The sequence below is a fragment of the Protopterus annectens genome, chromosome 5.part0 (assembly GCF_019279795.1).
Source record: "Protopterus annectens isolate FY-2018-M chromosome 5.part0, PAN1.0, whole genome shotgun sequence".
Classification (NCBI taxonomy): domain Eukaryota; kingdom Metazoa; phylum Chordata; order Ceratodontiformes; family Protopteridae; genus Protopterus; species Protopterus annectens.
The window spans coordinates 1,779,639,337-1,779,656,943 of record NC_056735.1 but is presented as its reverse complement, the minus strand read 5'-3'; the positions used below and the strand labels follow the sequence as shown (position 1 = coordinate 1,779,656,943).

The window sequence follows — 17,607 nt, the reverse complement described above, 5'->3', positions numbered from 1 at the left end:
TGATGTTGGAACCACACAGATCATGACTCTCAGATGTTCCTAGTCCTTTTCTGGTTGCAGATCCAGCTTGGTACTATTCTCTGACCATGGCTACTACTCCAGATCGGGTGTTTTCCTGGAACCCTTACTCACACTGGAATCTAGTCTCCTCTGTTTTGGGTTCAGGAGTTAGACAGTCCCTTACACCAGCCTGTTAAACCACCTTTGATAGTGTCTTAAAGGTCTGCAAGGTCCTTCTGAAACATTAGGGAAGTAGAACTGGCCAGGATGATAAAGACCTTCTTACAGGCACAGATTGACTTGGGGATCATTCCCTTCCCTTGTCTTCCACTTTAAGGATGGAGAGCTCTGGCCCCCTGCCCTCCTTCCAGTTTCTCCTTTACCACTCCATCCTTTGGAGCCGGTGGTTCTTGATGTAATTCCAGCCTGAGTGAGTCTGTCATTGATTCTGACAGTGTGGCTGCCTTTGACTCTGTTTTTCACCTTGATGCATTCAACTCTGACCTTTTCTGAGACAACCACATCCCACAGCCAAGAGGTCAGAGCTGTAGGCATGAGGTCGGGGTCAAATCAAATGCTTGGGGCCTAGTTCTTAGACAGAATGGCTCTGGTCCCACTCTAGACATCAGGCCTTAGGATCAGCATTTGAGGCTGTGGAGAGGATTCTATCCCATTCAGGGTTTGGTGAATCATGGTACCTCTTCCAGCAATCATATTGTCCAGTGATAACCTCCATCTTCAGGTCTCAAGCAGCCCTAAAGCCAGAGCTCTCCTAAGGCTTCTGTACCTCCTCCAGTGTCACCTCCCCCAGAGGAGCTCAGAAAGCACCTGTATAAGAGGAAGCACCTACATTCCCCACAGGAAACCTTAACACAGGATTCTAATCTCAGTGAAGGAGAATGTTCCCCAAAATCTTCTCGCAATGATGCCTCTTTCAGCAACCTACTGTAATTGATGTGAGAGAGGGGAGGTCAGACCACCAAAGCCCCTTCCCCTGAAGAGTCAGTTTTTCTTGAGGTCTTTGGTGGAGGTCCATCCATGGCTGGGGTGGTACCCCTTTCAAACGTGCTCACTGATTTAGTGTCTAAGAGGGTGTGGAGAGAACCAGACTTGCTGAAACCCATCCCTAGAAAGCCAGACAAGGTCTTAGTCCTACCCAAGGATAGGGCACATTGGAGCAAGGGTATGTGGTTGATTCTATTGTAGGTGCCACAGCCACCAAAAACGTATCTCAGAGGAAAGTGTATCTGTTCAGCCTCCTAACAGACAGTCTAGAATTGTGGACATATTCAGGAAGCATGCACATGTTTTAGTCACCTTTGCTCTTCGTGCACTGAACTACATGGGATACCTGACCAGGCTAAAGAGAGACTTGGGTAATGAAGTTACCAAGTCTATCAGCATCCCAGATGACAGTGTAGATATATAAGTCCCACCCTAGCAGCAAAGGAAAGCAGCAGCAGAAATTCAAAAACTGCTAGCAAAACAAGTCATCCAGAAGTTCCCATCAGACCAGGGAGGATTCAGGGTCTATTCAAGATTCTTTATGGTGACAAAGAAAAACACAGGATTCAGAGTCAAGAGTCCATGAGAATAAGGCAATGGGCAATGTTAACTGTCTCAGAGATGGGATGTCTGCCTGGTCTAGAGGTTTCTAAACTCGATTACCCAGAGAAGCATCTTCCAGAGTTTCTCCATGACCTAAAATGGATGGTTTTCCCATGCCTGGATGAGACACAAGAACAGCCAAAGAGGATGTGGCTGATGTCTGGTTCTTAGTGGCCAAAAAGCCTACAGCAAAAGATGCCACAGAGGAAAGTGAGTGGTCTAAAAAACACCAGGTTCACCCAAAATTGGCTGAGGCACAGACATAGTGTTTTTTTTCTAGGTACAGCAAGAGAACAGCCAACATTACCAGGTAAGTATCCATGCTGTAGCTGAGGAGAAGGTTCCAAAGCTGGTATGTTTTGCTGGAATGAGTCGGCAGCACATTTACACTGACATTATTTTACCTATTTTTTTTAAAGGGGTTACCTATGGCATATTGTAAATGTAGCACAATTACAAGCTATGAATAAAGTGAAGAACGGGGGTATGTCAATTTACTCCACTGGTGCCAGGGGTTTGCCAATCATGTTAACTTATTCAAGCAATCTTACTACATTTAGACATATCAGGAATGATAATAATTTAAACAAAACATTAGGCATATACTAACATATTGTGTATAAACATTCCAGGAATTGGCGAAAATTATTAACTAATAATAAAAAGCCCATTAACAGAATTGCATGCAACATTGTAGTTAAATGGGTAACATAATTGCATGCAACACTGTAGTTAAATGGGATGCTTTTCCATGTTCTGGGTATAAGACTTGCCAGTATATGAGTCCATGGAACAATTTTAAACCCATCTAACCACCAGGGAGAAGTATTGGTTTCAAAGATATTTTTTTACAACAAACTGCTAATGTATTCAGTCATGCTTTGCACAGCTGTGATGCATTCAACATAAGAAAGACTGAAAGAAAGTTTCATCAAAGAATTTTAGAACACATGCATGATTTGAAGAGGAAAAAATGCAGAAGCAACATAATTAAACATTTAAGGTTTCCCACTCAGAGTTTTATTTTATGGTGTACAAAAAATGTATTCAACAATTAGAAATGATGATTATTCCAACAAGTTGTTGTAACTATTGAAAGCAATCAGAACTGTATTTAAGGTTTTGCATTTTATTGGTTTACATAAATCCTAAAGTATCACTTTAATGTAAAATGTATGTTAGTTGTGGATGTTTCAATTAACAAAGGTATATTTTTTGTTCCAGACTGTGTTTTTATTGTTATTTTACTGGAGTCTCATTTTTCATCTTAATGCCACTGAAGAGACATATCTGTTGCTCTGCTTTCTGCAGCTTTCACATAATGTCCTTTCATCCTGCGCACATGTCAGACACTGTCAAACCTAGCAATATCAGAACAAAACTCACCTTTGTAATGTCTTGCATTACATACTTATAACGTGCACCTGATAAAGATAATGATTCATAAATATTACAAGCTGCTCTGCAGTGATGGTGGACTTCAAGATATTACCATATTTTTATTTATTTATTTATTTATTTATTTATTTTACATTTGTTAACCGGGCTAGTCTAACTGGATATATTTCCATTTTCAGTAGAGGCCCGGGGAGAAAAGCTCCATTGGCAACAAAAAAAATTGAAATTTAACAATTAAAAATTAAAAATCAATATTAATACATGTAAATGAACGTATTTCAATAGAAGATTATGAAAAAGACAGGAAGTAATAAGAATACTAAAAAAAAAAAAAAATACAGTGGTATTCATAGGTTGGTACTAGGCTATCAGCCCTATGGCCTATACAAGCCTAGCCATAACAATTCCCTGGCTATTTCTTCCCACACTGTTTTCTTCCCTGGACCCCTGTAAAACTTCCATCTGTTGACAATAACATGCCCTCTAGTATTTTATTTTATTTTTATTTTACATCTGGTAAGGGTATGTGGTGATGTGGCAGCTCCCATCAGCAAGAGCTCAACTGTCTCCTGGTGAAGAGGCAGGACAATTGTGGCTTTGACAGTGTGCTTGATTGCACTTTATACATGACTGGATGTACCTTCGCATTCATGATCTGTAAAGTGTTATTTCAAGACTTGATGATGCCACTGCTTAGCTATATTAGGCTTGACAATGCAACATTACTTCCTGTATTTTGCATGCCAGTATGTGATCTTAAAAGCAGTATGCCTACAATACTATCCCTCAAGTACATGACCCTACTGTACAGTCTAGTCCATGATTCACAGGTTTGTTAATTGCAGGTTATGTTGTGAATCCTCATTTGCATTCCAACAGTCCACCTGTACTCCTCCGGATATGCAGTTATGTACACTGCCACTTAACTACACCAGATGCTTTGTGAATTTCTTTGAACTTTGGTACGTAATATTGACTGATCATCAGCCCAACTTGACTGTACTCTATGTTTGTTAATACTATCCTAATTATTTTACCAATAAAATACCCAAGTAGTTATTTTCATCTGATTTACTTTTATTCTAAATCTGAGAATAGTCAACACCCATAGTACAGTGAATCATCGCTAGTAGAAAATATTATATTCATGTACTTTTCCTGACTGGGTTAGTCCTACTAGTGTTATATCCTATTTTGTAAGAAAACCTAAGGTGGGATTTATTCAGATATGTAAAATCTGGCCAGGACATGAGACAGTTATGATCTGTGCCTGACACCTGTCAACGAAGAGGAAAATGAAATAAATAAAAATACTGACTACTGTTTTATTTTATTATAGTTGCTTTAACTATGACTGTATATCATTTCGGCAATACCCTCCATCTTGTTTGTTATGCAAGAGTTTGCTTCCAGCCTGTGGTACATCAGAAAATCCTTTCACCTCTTCACTCTCTTCCTCTCCTACACTATCACCCTAATCTTTTTTTATTTCCTTTAATCTCTTTAGAATATCACATCCTGTTCCCCTACCAGCTATCCACAAACTGTTATAACTATTTTATACAAAAAGCTGTCCTGTTTTTGACTTTGTATATATTTTGTATATGTTTTAAAGTAATAATCCTTGAAACTGTGACTTTAACTGGTGTCATTCTTGGAGCTTTTCTCTCTGTGTCTTCTCCGAAAAAGGAAAGCAAGCCCAACTAAACTATTCCAGTCAACAAATATAATAAATAAATACAATTTTCAACTAGGATTACCATACCTTTCTGATTAACATAGTGTTTTAACTGAATTTAACTGAATAACAACCTACATTAAAGGTGTTTATGTTATGTTATCTAATGCTATTAGTAAGTTACAGTAAAGCAAAGGTTTGATTGAAAGAAAATTCTACCATTGCCTTTTGTACATGCAAGTTTTGAAGAAAACTTGTTCAAAAGTTGCCCTACTTTTTAAGAGCAAAACCTCTAAAGTAAAATATTTATGGAGATCCCCAGCAGAAACAAAATTAAAGATCTAAATGACAAAAAATGGTGGCTGGAATTTAATCGGCATCCCTCCTTTTAAGAGCAGATAGCATATATACATCTGCTGATGCAGTTCATGTTTTGTCTTTCTAATTTATCTTACAGAAAATACTGAAAAGTTACTTTCAGTAAAAGAGATATTAAAGACTACAAGTTCATCACAGTAAAATACAAGAGGCAAAATGACCCAGTCAACTCTGAAGTGCTGTGATATATCTTATTATATTAGCAAACAGCTTTACACAGACATATGAAGTGCATCCTTCTAAAAAACAAGCAAACAAACAAGCCAAAAAAATATAAGGCTGGACTTACACAATAATATCAACCATTTTACTTCATGCGAGAGAAATGTATTAATTTCAAAGAAATTAGTTTGACCTACCTTTGCTTTCCTTAGCAGTAAAAACACTTTTAGGAGGAGAGAGTTTTGGAGGCAAAGGTTTACGAAGCAGTGAATGCTCAGGCATGCTGCATCAAATACTATGAGTATCTTTCATACATCCTTAAAAAAATAGTTCAATAAAAATAAATGATTCAATACAAGTAAATGATAATTAAATACAGTAATGTTTAAGGATGGCTTTACACCTGTTGTGTTGTGAAATGCAACATTATACATATGTTGTATAAACTGTAATCCTGTGTAACATTCAGCTACCTTGTATAAAATTAACATTTAATCAGAATACAATTTTATTTTTCTGAAGACTGATTGAGAATAAAAACTACAGTAGCCATGATCTCTATGCCTGTAAAAACAGAAAAGGAACATATAAGCCAAAGTTTGGAAGACAAATTTCTACCCTCTCCACAGGCAAAGCAAAGTACCAAAACCTTTACAAAAATGATTACAAACTTACCACCACTTTGTCAGGAATTGATAAGCATCCTCACACAAACAGTAAGACGCATGCGGACTCCTGACTCTTAAAAATAAATAAAATGGCATAAACTGTATGTTGCACTGTGCAGGCACCTGCAATGCATTATGAAACCATCCTCAGTCACAGAAGACCGCACAGAAAGTGTGGTGTAAGTTTGAAGATGCAATGCCATTATTTACTAAGGTAAGCCATATCTGTTTTTTTTTAAATAATGTAATGGCATAATAGCAATGTTGGTAATGCTGGTTTACCAACAGCTCACTTATTGGTCCAATCACTATGTCTTCACCCTCATGATCAAACCATGCCACACATGGGTATACCCACCATTATTTATGTCCAGTCATAGATTATTGCTACATTTTACTGCACCATCTTATGACACACTAGTTCCTGCTAAGCTCTAATAAATAAAAAACATTTTAAAATTATTTATTTTTATCAAGTTAGTGGATTGCTGTACAAATGTCATTAATTACCATTGATTAAAATGAATTGTTAGCTATTCTATTGTATGATAATCAGGGACATTCATTTTCCATTTTTCTGCAAAAATACCACTAAATCCTAAATTTGAACTGTCTTAGCTGTCTTAGCATTGGTAAACATCACTCATTAGACCCATTATAGAGTACAATGCCCCTTTTGGTATGTACCTCACAAGACATCTACAACAACTGGAAAGGCCACATAAATACCTCACAAAGAGGATTACCAGCCTCAAATAGATGCCTTATGCAGATCGTCTGAAAAAACTCCAGCTTTACTCTGTCGCATATTGCCTACTCAGAGGCGATCTCTGCCTAACATACAAAGCTATGTCAAACCCAGAGCTGTTGGACATGCTCCACTTAAAGAAATCCCAATCCCTCCGAGCTACACGCTCTAGGGACCTAAACCTTGTCACCACAATAAACAGAACATGCTGGAGGGATAGATTCCTGTCCCAGAGACTTCCCATACTTTGGAACAAACTATTTATCTATAAACAAAGCTCCTCATTAGCACTCTTCAAGAAAAATCTTGATGATTGGATGGGAAATAGGAAAATAACTCCGGGGATCACTTCTGTGGCTTTACTCGACAAGGGCACAGGAAAATAATTTTCATAGGTGGCAAAAGCCAGGGTACCTTTTTGGCTAGGCTTATATAGATCCTAGGGCCAATAGCCTAGTACCTACCTATGAAACTATGAACCTATGGCTTTCATGGAAAGTGGTCATTTTTAGGAAATGCAATAATTTATCTCAACCTGTATTTCTTCTCATAGTTACCATTTATAAATCTATTAGCTTGTTTTAGAGGTTGTACTCTTTATAGAACCTGATTTAATTTTGTATACATATATGAGCACTAAAACATTATAATGAAATAATGACAATGCCAGGAAATACATTTCCCAAATTTCATCTAACAAGAAATGGAATTTCATTTTTTTTGAAAACCATAAATCACTGTCTGTGATACTGTTTAATTCAGTAAAAGAAGTTAATTTATATATTTCATCTTAGCATTTTAAGATACAGTTATATAGTCATTTCAATTATTTCTTTTGTAGATTCTGTTGGACTCAATCGGAATCAGGTAAAAAATTTGATTGAAGTAAATTGTGTGATCTTTCAAAAAGAAAGCGAGCGACAGAGATACAAAGTTTCTTGTGGCACTGCAATAAACTGGCATCTACTCACAGATATGTTAGTCCTTACCCTATAATTTTCTGGTAAAATATGAATCCCATATAAAGAGATGATGTCCACTACGTACTAAGAGTGTACAACTGAGACTGGCTTATCTTTTATAATGATGATGTTTCCACATGCTACCTTCAGTTCTTCTATCAAGAGACTACCAACAGACAACCTCCACATATGCAATTTTTTATAAATAAGCATATGCATACTTTTGAGAAGTCCAAAAAGAAAGTACAGTTGTGTAATTATTTGTTTATTTTACATTTGTTTACCGGGAGGTCCGACTGGGTTTTTGGCCCATTTTCAGCAGAGGCCCGGGGAGAAAAGCTCCACAAGTATTAACAAAGCCATAGTTTAAAACAGTTTGACAAATACAAAACACAATTTTGACATCAATTATTAGACAATCATGACAATGAAAAACATTGCAAGTTTGTGTATACAGATAATTACATGGAGATTTTGAAAAATAAATAGGAAGTAGAATTTGGGTTATGATGGTTAAACAGAAGAATATTAGATGAGATAAGATTTAAAGTTAACTTACTATAACAGAAGATGTTTGAATAAATCATTACTGCAGTAGTCTTAACTATAGGGTTTATACCCTGCCAAGGGTACAACAGCTGTCTGGCCTTCCAAAGTCTTGAGCTACCTTCTACACATGTGCCCAGATTACTGGTGCACAAGATTCCAAAGGAGAAAGCCAGTAATCTGTGTGTCAGAATTTTTAGGAATGTCTTGCCAGTTGAGAAAAGTGAGGCTACAGCCCTGATAAAAAGGGAATGCTTAATGTCCTCACCCTGGCAATACAACATAGAAAATGAGGGGGGTGGAGATAGGGAGGGAGAGATGGAGTGGCTACTGCAGCAGTGATTTATTTGAACATCTATTGCTATGATAAGTTTACTTACACAACTGCACTATGTACATTCATTAATTCACTGTTTCAGTAGCCTTCAACTATATGGGCACATTGCCTTAGCTTACAAAAATTGAGAGGAGGTAGATTGAGGGTCCAGAAGCCTCTGAAGAATGGTCCCAACAAAGCCTGTTTGAGACCTGGAAAAGGAATTGAGTTTATAGTGCTTTGTAAAAGTATGTACAGAGGATCAAATATCTGACTATAGAATGCTTCTAAAGTCCAGCTCTTTTAAAAAGCCATTGAAGAAGCTAAGGCTCTGGTAGAATAAGCCTTGACCCTGCTTGGAAGTACCTTGTTATGCTGGGAATAACAAAAAGAAACAGCAAGCGATATCCATCTGGCAATAGTCTTTTTTGACACTGGTTGTTCTTTTTTTCTTACCTTCATAGGAAATAATCAGCTGTCTGACTCTTCCAAAATATTTAGTTCTATAAAGATGGCGGTGCTGCGATAGCGTTGTCGCTTCACAGTTAGACATTGCCCGTTCGATTCTCAGTTACAGCGTCTTCTGTGTGGCGACATGCGTGAATCGGCATTCCTTTGTTGAAGGTTGTGCGTTAGGCCCGGCAAGCCAGCATGTAAAAATCTACTGCCAATCATTAGCGGACCGGAGTTTCGCTGTGGTGACCCCTAACAGGGAAAAGCCGAAAGACACAAACAAACAAAGATAATACCCACATTATCTGTGCATGTACAGAGTATGAAGAATCCTTCCTCAATCATTTTAGGTTCTTGGAAGAAGACAGGGAGATGGATGGCTTGATTCAAAGTAAACTCTGAAACTACTTTGGGAATAAATAAAGAATTTGATCTCAAGGGAACCCTGTCTTTATGAACCACCAAATTGAGCTGAACCACCATACTTGCAACTCAGATACTCTTCTTACAGATGTCACAGCAATGAATAACACTGCTCTCCAGGTAAGCAGGTTTAAAAGGAGCCAGTATGAATTTCTTCAAAAGAAAATAAACATCCATAGTAGGTGCCACCTGTTTTTTAGATGGTCATACATACAAAATTCCATTCAAGAAAAGCTTAACAAGAGACTGTCTTGAAAAAGGAGGATCCATAGGCAGACCTGCAGTAATGGCTAAAAGATGAACCTTGACAACGGTGTAATAAAAGCAAGGCTATAGTAACTCACACAAATATTGTAAAACCATTGGTATACAGAAACCATGAAAGGGACCTGATTCATGGTGTGGTACCAACTTGAAAATCTTTTCTATTTATCAATGTATAATTTCCTAGTAGCAGGTTTCTTTGCCTCCTTTAACACCTGCAGCATGTCCTCAGAAAAAAAAGTTTATAAAAGGTACCAAAATTGAATTATCTAGTCAGTAAGTTGTAGTTGTTTCAGATTAGGGTGTATTAAACAATCCATATCTTATGTGAGTAGAGTAATTCTGGGAAAAAGCTTATGATAATTGATCTTGGCCAGTTTCAAAAGAAGATAGAACCACTGCTGCCAGGGCCAGAATGATGTTACTGCAATGATTCTTGGGGAATCTTTCCGAATCTTTGGAATGACCCTAGATAACAGTGGAAAGGATAGAAAGGCATTCAGGAACATTCCCATCCAAGAGAATGAAAAACATCTGTTTTTCAGGCCTCTTGAAAGGAATTCTGGAGCAGAATTTCTTTAGTTGCCTGTTTTGAAAGCAGTTAAACATCTACTCAAGGAGCTCCACAAAACTGGATCAGTTCCTGGAAAATTGCCTTGTTCAATTTCCATTTATGAAGTTCTGTCCTGATCCTGCTCAGCTTGTCTGCTCTGGCAGAATGTAGGATGCTTGAAGGGATAGACTGCTGAATTGCCACCTCCCAAGTTGCCATAATCAGCTGGTAAACAGGGTAGTATCTGGTATGCCCTGTTCATTTATCTACCACATAACTATGGTGTTGCCCATGATGACTTGAAGGGGACCTGGAAATCTCTGATGATAAAGTAAATTTAGAATGTGAATAACTGCCAACATTTCTTTCTAAAGTATGTGCTTTGGTCTATCTTGTCTGTTCCATAGAACCTGCACCTTTACCCTTATAGATACACCTTTACCCTTATAGATACAGCTCTCTATTCAAAATCTGAAGCATATCTTGTAAAGGATTCTGCAGGAGTTGTCAAGACAGAAAGGCAGACCTGGTTCAAAAATATTTGGCCTCTCCAGCAATTAAATTCTCTTTTTACAAAGCCCAGCACAGGAAATCTGCAAAATTCAGGGGATTAAGGTGTTGAGACCATACTGTCTCAGGAACCATTAAATCTGGTCAAGGGAATAATGAGAATCATAGATGCCATGGACACTAGACTCCTGAGATATTCCCTTGCTGAAGCCACTGGCTTACTGAAAAAAACTCTGGAACATATCTAGATAGGTCTACATTTTCGTGAGGAAGAAAAGCCTTTTGAATAGAGGCTTCCAGAAGACATTCTAGGAACACTATCCCATGACAAAGAACTAAAGAAGATCTCTGACTGTTGACCTGGAATCGTAGGTTAAGAAGGACACTTTTTCCCCAAGTAAGAGATAACTGACATCTTTAGAAAGACTTTACAAATGTAAGCAAGTTGACTAAAGAAGGAAAAATATGAATACCATGCACTCAGCATTGGAAGAAAATCTCTGAACTGAGGTGTCTAGATGACATTCCAAACACAGTCCTGAGTGAGGGAGTAAGAAAGACTTTTGAATGTTCTCATGGAATCCCATCTTGTGCAAGAGATCTCTCATCCAAGAGGGAGACAGACTCCTGACATTTTGAAAAAGACTCACAGATAAGTAAGTCATCTAAATATGGAAAAATGTGGATATCCTGTACCCTACAATGAGATATAATTGGAGCCAAACACTTCATGAACACTCTTGATGCAGTGGATAGTTCAATGGGTAAGGCAGAGAACTGATAATGTGATCCAGACACACAAAACCTCAAGAAGAGAGTGAAGTCAGGATGAACAGGGATGTGGCGATAAGCATCTTTTAAGTCTAGTGTTACATGGAAACTGGAAAGAGGAAGAGGAGGTAACAGGTTGTGAAGTGACATCATTTTGAAAATGGGCATTATCACAAACAGTCTAGGAAAGAAAGATCCTGAATTGGTCTCCAAGCATTTTCATTTTTTGGCACTTAGAACATCCTTGAATAAACCCCCTCCTCCACCTTGAAAGGAGGAACTGGTTCTATCATAACCCCTAACCTATAACCTTTATAAGCCCATAACATTTAGACAAGTTAGAGATGACCATAAACTAAACATACAGGAGCTAAACTCTACTCTAAAATAAACTAACTGGAAACCACTACTAACCCTAGGTTTAGACCAAGCCATTGAATACTTTAATAGCACTCTCTTAAATGTCCTCAACAAAGTTGCACCAATTAGAAAAATCAGAGTCAATGCAAACTATGCACCATGGCTGAATAGAGACACAACAGGCTTACTAAAGTCTAGAGATAAAGCTTGGAAAATCTGGAAAAGGAATAACACTAGCATAGCCAAACAAAATTTCCAACAACTCAGAAATCAAGCCAAGAAACAAAAAAGCTAGACAAAAAGAACTATTTCCTCGGGGTCCAAAACAAACACTCAAAAGACCCCTAAATGTTTTGGCATGCTATCAACTCCCTTCTAAAACCAAGAAAAATTAACACTCCTCAGACAACAGTAACAAAGATATAGCATCCCAGTTTAATCACTACTTTACAGAATCCATCCTAACTCTATCTTCTCAGCTATCCAATAACAACCATACACATATGCCTACCAAACGCACCGACAATATCCCCCCCTTTGCTCTCTCACCAGTTCCCACTTCCACTATTAAAAAACTCTCCCTAAAAATAAAGCCAGCCACCCTTGCAGCTGACAGTCTACCAGCCAAATTCCTAAAAATTGCTGCTGAATCCCTATCTTACTCAGTTTCTACCCTCATCAACTGCTCCATACAGGAAGCCTACATCCCCCAACTCTGGAAAGTTTCATATATTATACAACTTCATAAAGGTGACAATTCTTATGAATTCTCAAATTACTGTCCTATTTCCATGCTATCCCCCTTATCTAAACTGCTTGAGAAATATATTCACTCTCAAGTCATGAAATTCCTAAACACACACAAACTTCTCTCCTCCTCACAACATGGCTTCCGGCAAAATCACAGCACAACAACTGCTATCCTCTCTTTCACGAACCAGGTCAACCTTCACAGACATAACAATAATTTTGTTTCTGCAATATTTTTAGATCTCTCAAAAGCATAGATAAGGTCTCGCACTCCAAACTTCGAGACTCCCTGGCCTCCCTAACCTTTGCCCCTTCGACTGGTATAAAAGCTATCTGTCACATAGGCAGCAATCAGTTCAATGGCAAGGCATGCCATTTCCTTTACTCCCAAGTACAATAGGCATACCACAAGGCTCAATTTTAGGCCCACGACTCTTCTCCATATTTACCAACAATCTACACACCTCCACCCAGCATACCTTCCTTATACAGTATGCTGATGATTTGACTATTATCTGCTCTGCTCCATCACATTCCATTCTGCAACTCACACAGGAATCCTTCAGTTCTGTAGAAAGTTGGATTACTGATATCCAACTAATCCTAAACCCCAGTAAGACAAAATTGCTACTTTTCACCCCCAACAATTCTATACCTACCCCCCCCCCCCTATTCTTTTCAATCTCTTCCAAAAATGTTACCATCATATCTCCCTCTGGCCATACCAAACTCCTCGGTGTAGAAATTGACAATGACCTACTCTTCAATGTCCATATCTCACAAACCATATAAAAGGTCCACAAAAAATGGGAACCCTATATAGGCATAAACAATTCCTCTCAGAACAGGCACGGATCACTCTAGCCCAAACCCATCTACTCTCCACTCTAATGTATGCTGCGCCAATTCTTACCCAAGTCAGAAAACTTGATCTCACCAGACTTGAATCATGTTACAATAAAATTGCCAAGTTTGCTAACAACTCCACCTTCAGAACCCATCACTGTCAATTTCTAAGGGAACTACGATGGTTAGAACTTCCCCAGCTATTCAATTAGCACCAGCTAGTCATTGCCTTTAATATTGTTAGACATCCTGAAAAAAAACAGCACTAAGCCTGTTACTTTCTCCATACAGAACTAATCGTCCTCTCCAATCTACTGAGAAATTCCTCCTCTGCATCTCTAAAGCTAACAACTCAGGAAAGCTCTTTTTCCTTAAGCCATAGTTAGATCCTGGAATAACCTCCCCCCTTCTCTGACCTCTGCCCACACTACCACACATTTCAAAAATGCTCTCAATCACATCTTATGAATACATGGCTATGCCCATGCATCGCATGAATCTCACAATCTCAGCACACTTTACACCTTCCTTCCTGCTATCTCTACTGTATATATGCTAAAGTTAGGTATCTTACTGTCAACTTGAAATTGTATAATATGTCATGTCTAATCATATGATTTTTTATTCTTTGATCCTATCTCACTAATCCAGTGTTAAAGCTTGATGTATGAGACTCTCTAGCTTTGTAAATGTACTCACTTACTACTGATGTATTGTTTATTGTTTAGACTGAATTGCATGAGACTTTTTATGTCTGTACTTACCTTAATTATCACTGTTATATTATTGTTTGTATTACCATGTTGATGTTAATCTAATTGTGGAGCATTTCTCCCCAGCCCTCTGCTGTAAATGGGCCTGTGTCGAGTCAGACTATCCCAGTAAATAAATGTAAAATAAAATAAATAAAATAAATCATTCCTTGGGATAGCATGTGGTGAAGAACAGAAGGAAATAAATAAAACAGTTTGATCTGCAGGACGAGAAGTGACCCCTTGAAAAGGAGTAATTTTCTCCCACTGCCATCTGTAACCCTGTTGAATTACTTTCAGAACCCATTTGTCTGAAACAATCTAGTGCCAAAGAGAAAAATGAATATTCAGACTTTATGGAAGAGAATAGGGGCCAGGGTGGGAGGGGGTCACAAGGTCTCTTGAACAGTCATTTAGACTTGTTGAACTGTCTTTGGTTTTGGGAGTTTTGAGACTTCTTTTTGGAACTCTCTTGACACTTCTTCATAAGTGTCTGTTTACCTGAATTCAGTAGAGACTGTTTATTCTGTTTTTTGCCAAAAATTGGATGAGGAGAAATAAAATCCCTTGAACAATTTGGAAAAGGATGGCTGAAAAATCTTAAGAGATCCATGGATCAGCTTGCCCCTTTCATCGCACTTTTTGATCACCTATACAGCAGAAGGGCCAAATACTAATTCTGTATCTAAGGAAAAATTTAAAATCTCATTTTTTAAATAATTTGGGAGGCTCTGAGAATAAAGCTAAGCAAACCTCTGTAAAACAGCTCCACTGGTCACAGCCCTGGAAGAAGTATCAACAAAATCATACACACACTGCAAACAATAAGCAGGGCCCAGTGCAATAGAAGAAACTAAGTTGTGTTTTCTTCTTCACAAGAAAAAAATGTAGATAAAACATTCCTCATACTTTCAGAATGTGTCAGAACAAATTTTAACATACGAGCCTGACAATTTAAAATTCTGAAAATCAAAGTTACAGAAGTATACACTTTTTTCCCCACACCTATTAATAAATTTTCCCATCTTTATTCGAAAGATTAGGATTGGAATTAACAAAGTGCTTAGCAGCAGTGGAGTCAACTAAGGCTATAGCTGCTGGATCAAGTTTAGGAATATCGCATAAACATTTAAAAGACTGAGGAACTTTATACATCTTATCTTCCTTTTTAGGGACAGCTGGCTGGGTAACAAAAAAAGTTGCAGACAGTAAGGCACTCATCCTCTAAAGCAGACAGGAACAGGAGGAGTGGGTGCAGGTTCTGTAAAACCCTTCTATAACAACTCATAGTATTTTATGAGGAACTAAGAAACCTCAGTGTTCTTCCACTGAAAACACTGACATTTTAGCAATAGTCTCAGAGAAAGAGAACCCCCCACAGGAAGAGTCAGAAATCTGAGGACTAAACACTGAATCCTTCCCTGCATCTTCCTGTTCAGATTCAGAATCTTGAATCTCTTCATGAAGAGATGCACCCTTCTTCTTTTATCAGAAACTATTCTACAAGAAGGATGAATAGCCTGAATTAAACCCAGAATCATTTCCAGTAAACTACTCCTAGTCAAAGAAATTTGAGGAGAAGTAGATACCTGTTTGGTTTTCTGTTTCTTTTTGACAGGAAAAATGTGGCCAAATGTGTTACTAATGGCATCTTCTGTTTCCCCAGGGTTGGACACAGTATTATGACATAAAGGAGAAACCTTATCTGTTCCCTCTCCTAAGACCAACAAGAGTAGTTCTCCCTTGCCCACTGAGACAATTCCAAAATCTGCAGAGGATGTGGTTAACCCCTGGTCCATAGTAGCTCTAGGCGCTACACCTGAGGGATTCAGGGTAAAAGATGAGTGGTCTGATGTACAACAAATGGCCTCAGTACTGTCACCCACATGCTGCTGAGGTATAATGCTAGCCTGCCTTGGTGACAAAGGCGGTTTGCTTAATTTCTTTTTGTGGCTGAAAGGACCGACCATGGAATTGACAATCTGTTCCATGGTCAAGATGAAAATGATGCCTCTTACCTAGGGAAGACAAGCAGCAAATGCCAGTAAAACTACCAGTCTATAGAAGTTACTGTTTTGACTGAAAAAACAGAGTAAAAAGCACTTTCAAACTATATGGCAGCCCCATAACAGAAAACTAAACACAATTTCTCCATAGAAAATATGTCTTCAGTTAGTTTGCACTACTTTAAAACTGACAGAAAAAATGAGTGCTCAGTTTAAAAGTACAATACAGTCTCGAGACACTCTATTAAAACACAACACTCCTAGTTTTAACATAACTTTTCTGAAGAAGAAAGCAATAAAACATCAGTAAATATAAGAAAATGGAAGTTTTTTTTTTCCAAAGGGAACTTATCTGCCCAGGAAAGTAGAGCAAAACCAGGCTGTCAATCCTCAAAAGCCTCAGTGGAAAGTATTTTTCAGCAGCATTACAGCTTTGGAGGGCTTTGCCCCCAAACTTGTCTTTTAGTCAACTCCTCTCAAGCTATTTGACCATTTGGGAACATGGAAGGTGCCCTGAAGCTTTGGAAGCTGGCAGGCTGTTATACCCTTGGCAGGGCATATAGCTAAGACTACTGCAGCAGTGATCAACATGAAAAACATGTTGCTGCTCTAGACACAGAACTGCAAAATCATAAGAACATTTTAAAGAGTGTTTGTTATCTGGGAAACCTAAGCAAATAAAGAATATAGTGGACTTACTTTCTGAAGAAGGGAACTGGCAATAAAGTTCTTCATATTCTAAAAATATACCAACAAATATTTTAATATGAAATATATTTTAATATATTAAATATTTCAGTAGTTAAGAATTTTTAAAACCTAGAGTGGCAGAAGAATAAATTATTTTTGAAACCTGTCAAATGCTTTCTCTTCCTTGTCAGAAGGAGTGGGATTTGCATTAACTAAATTTTTGTAACAGAAGGATTTGAAATCGAAATTGCTGCAGGAGTGGATTTGGTATGAAAAAATAAGAAGGAACTTTATATAATCTGTCTGCCCTTTCTGGGTCTGCAGGCTGAATATTGGGCATAAAGCAGGCAAGATCAAAAACACCCTCCAAAGCTCACAAAACTAGAGGAACAGCAGCTGGTTGAGGAAGTTCAATGTGTAATAAATTATAGTATTTTTTTCAAAGAGGGTGGAATATCATTCTGTTTCCACTGAAACATTTGATTCATTCTGGAAAGTTTCAGAAAAAGATAATCTCTCTGTAAGCTGTTCTGAGGAAGTACCTTCTTAAGAATCAGAAACTAGTACTTGAGCAGAAATACCAGAAGATGCCCTTTTCCAGTCCATTCCCTGGTCATTAGGCAGAAAATCATCAGAAAATGAGGAAACTCTCTCAATTTTTCTGCATAAATTCCTGTAGACTGGAAACCCAGAGTCAAGGCAATAAAATCAGCCATATATACCAAAAAAGTCTATGGAAGGATAAATATATAACTTTGTGTCTGT

At 38.0% G+C, this 17,607-nt stretch overlaps 1 protein-coding gene across 2 annotated transcripts in view; it reads right to left on the bottom strand.

Moving 5' to 3' along the window:
* LRRC63 (leucine rich repeat containing 63) overlaps window positions 1-17,607 on the bottom strand; it is a 739,268-nt gene that overhangs the window by 617,780 nt on the left and 103,881 nt on the right. For both annotated transcript variants that reach the window (XM_044071581.1, XM_044071580.1), the window contains exon 2: window positions 5,422-5,541. In XM_044071581.1, the coding sequence (XP_043927516.1) occupies window positions 5,422-5,506 (85 nt within the window). In that variant the 5' untranslated portion in view covers window positions 5,507-5,541. The remainder of the gene's footprint in view (window positions 1-5,421; window positions 5,542-17,607) is intronic.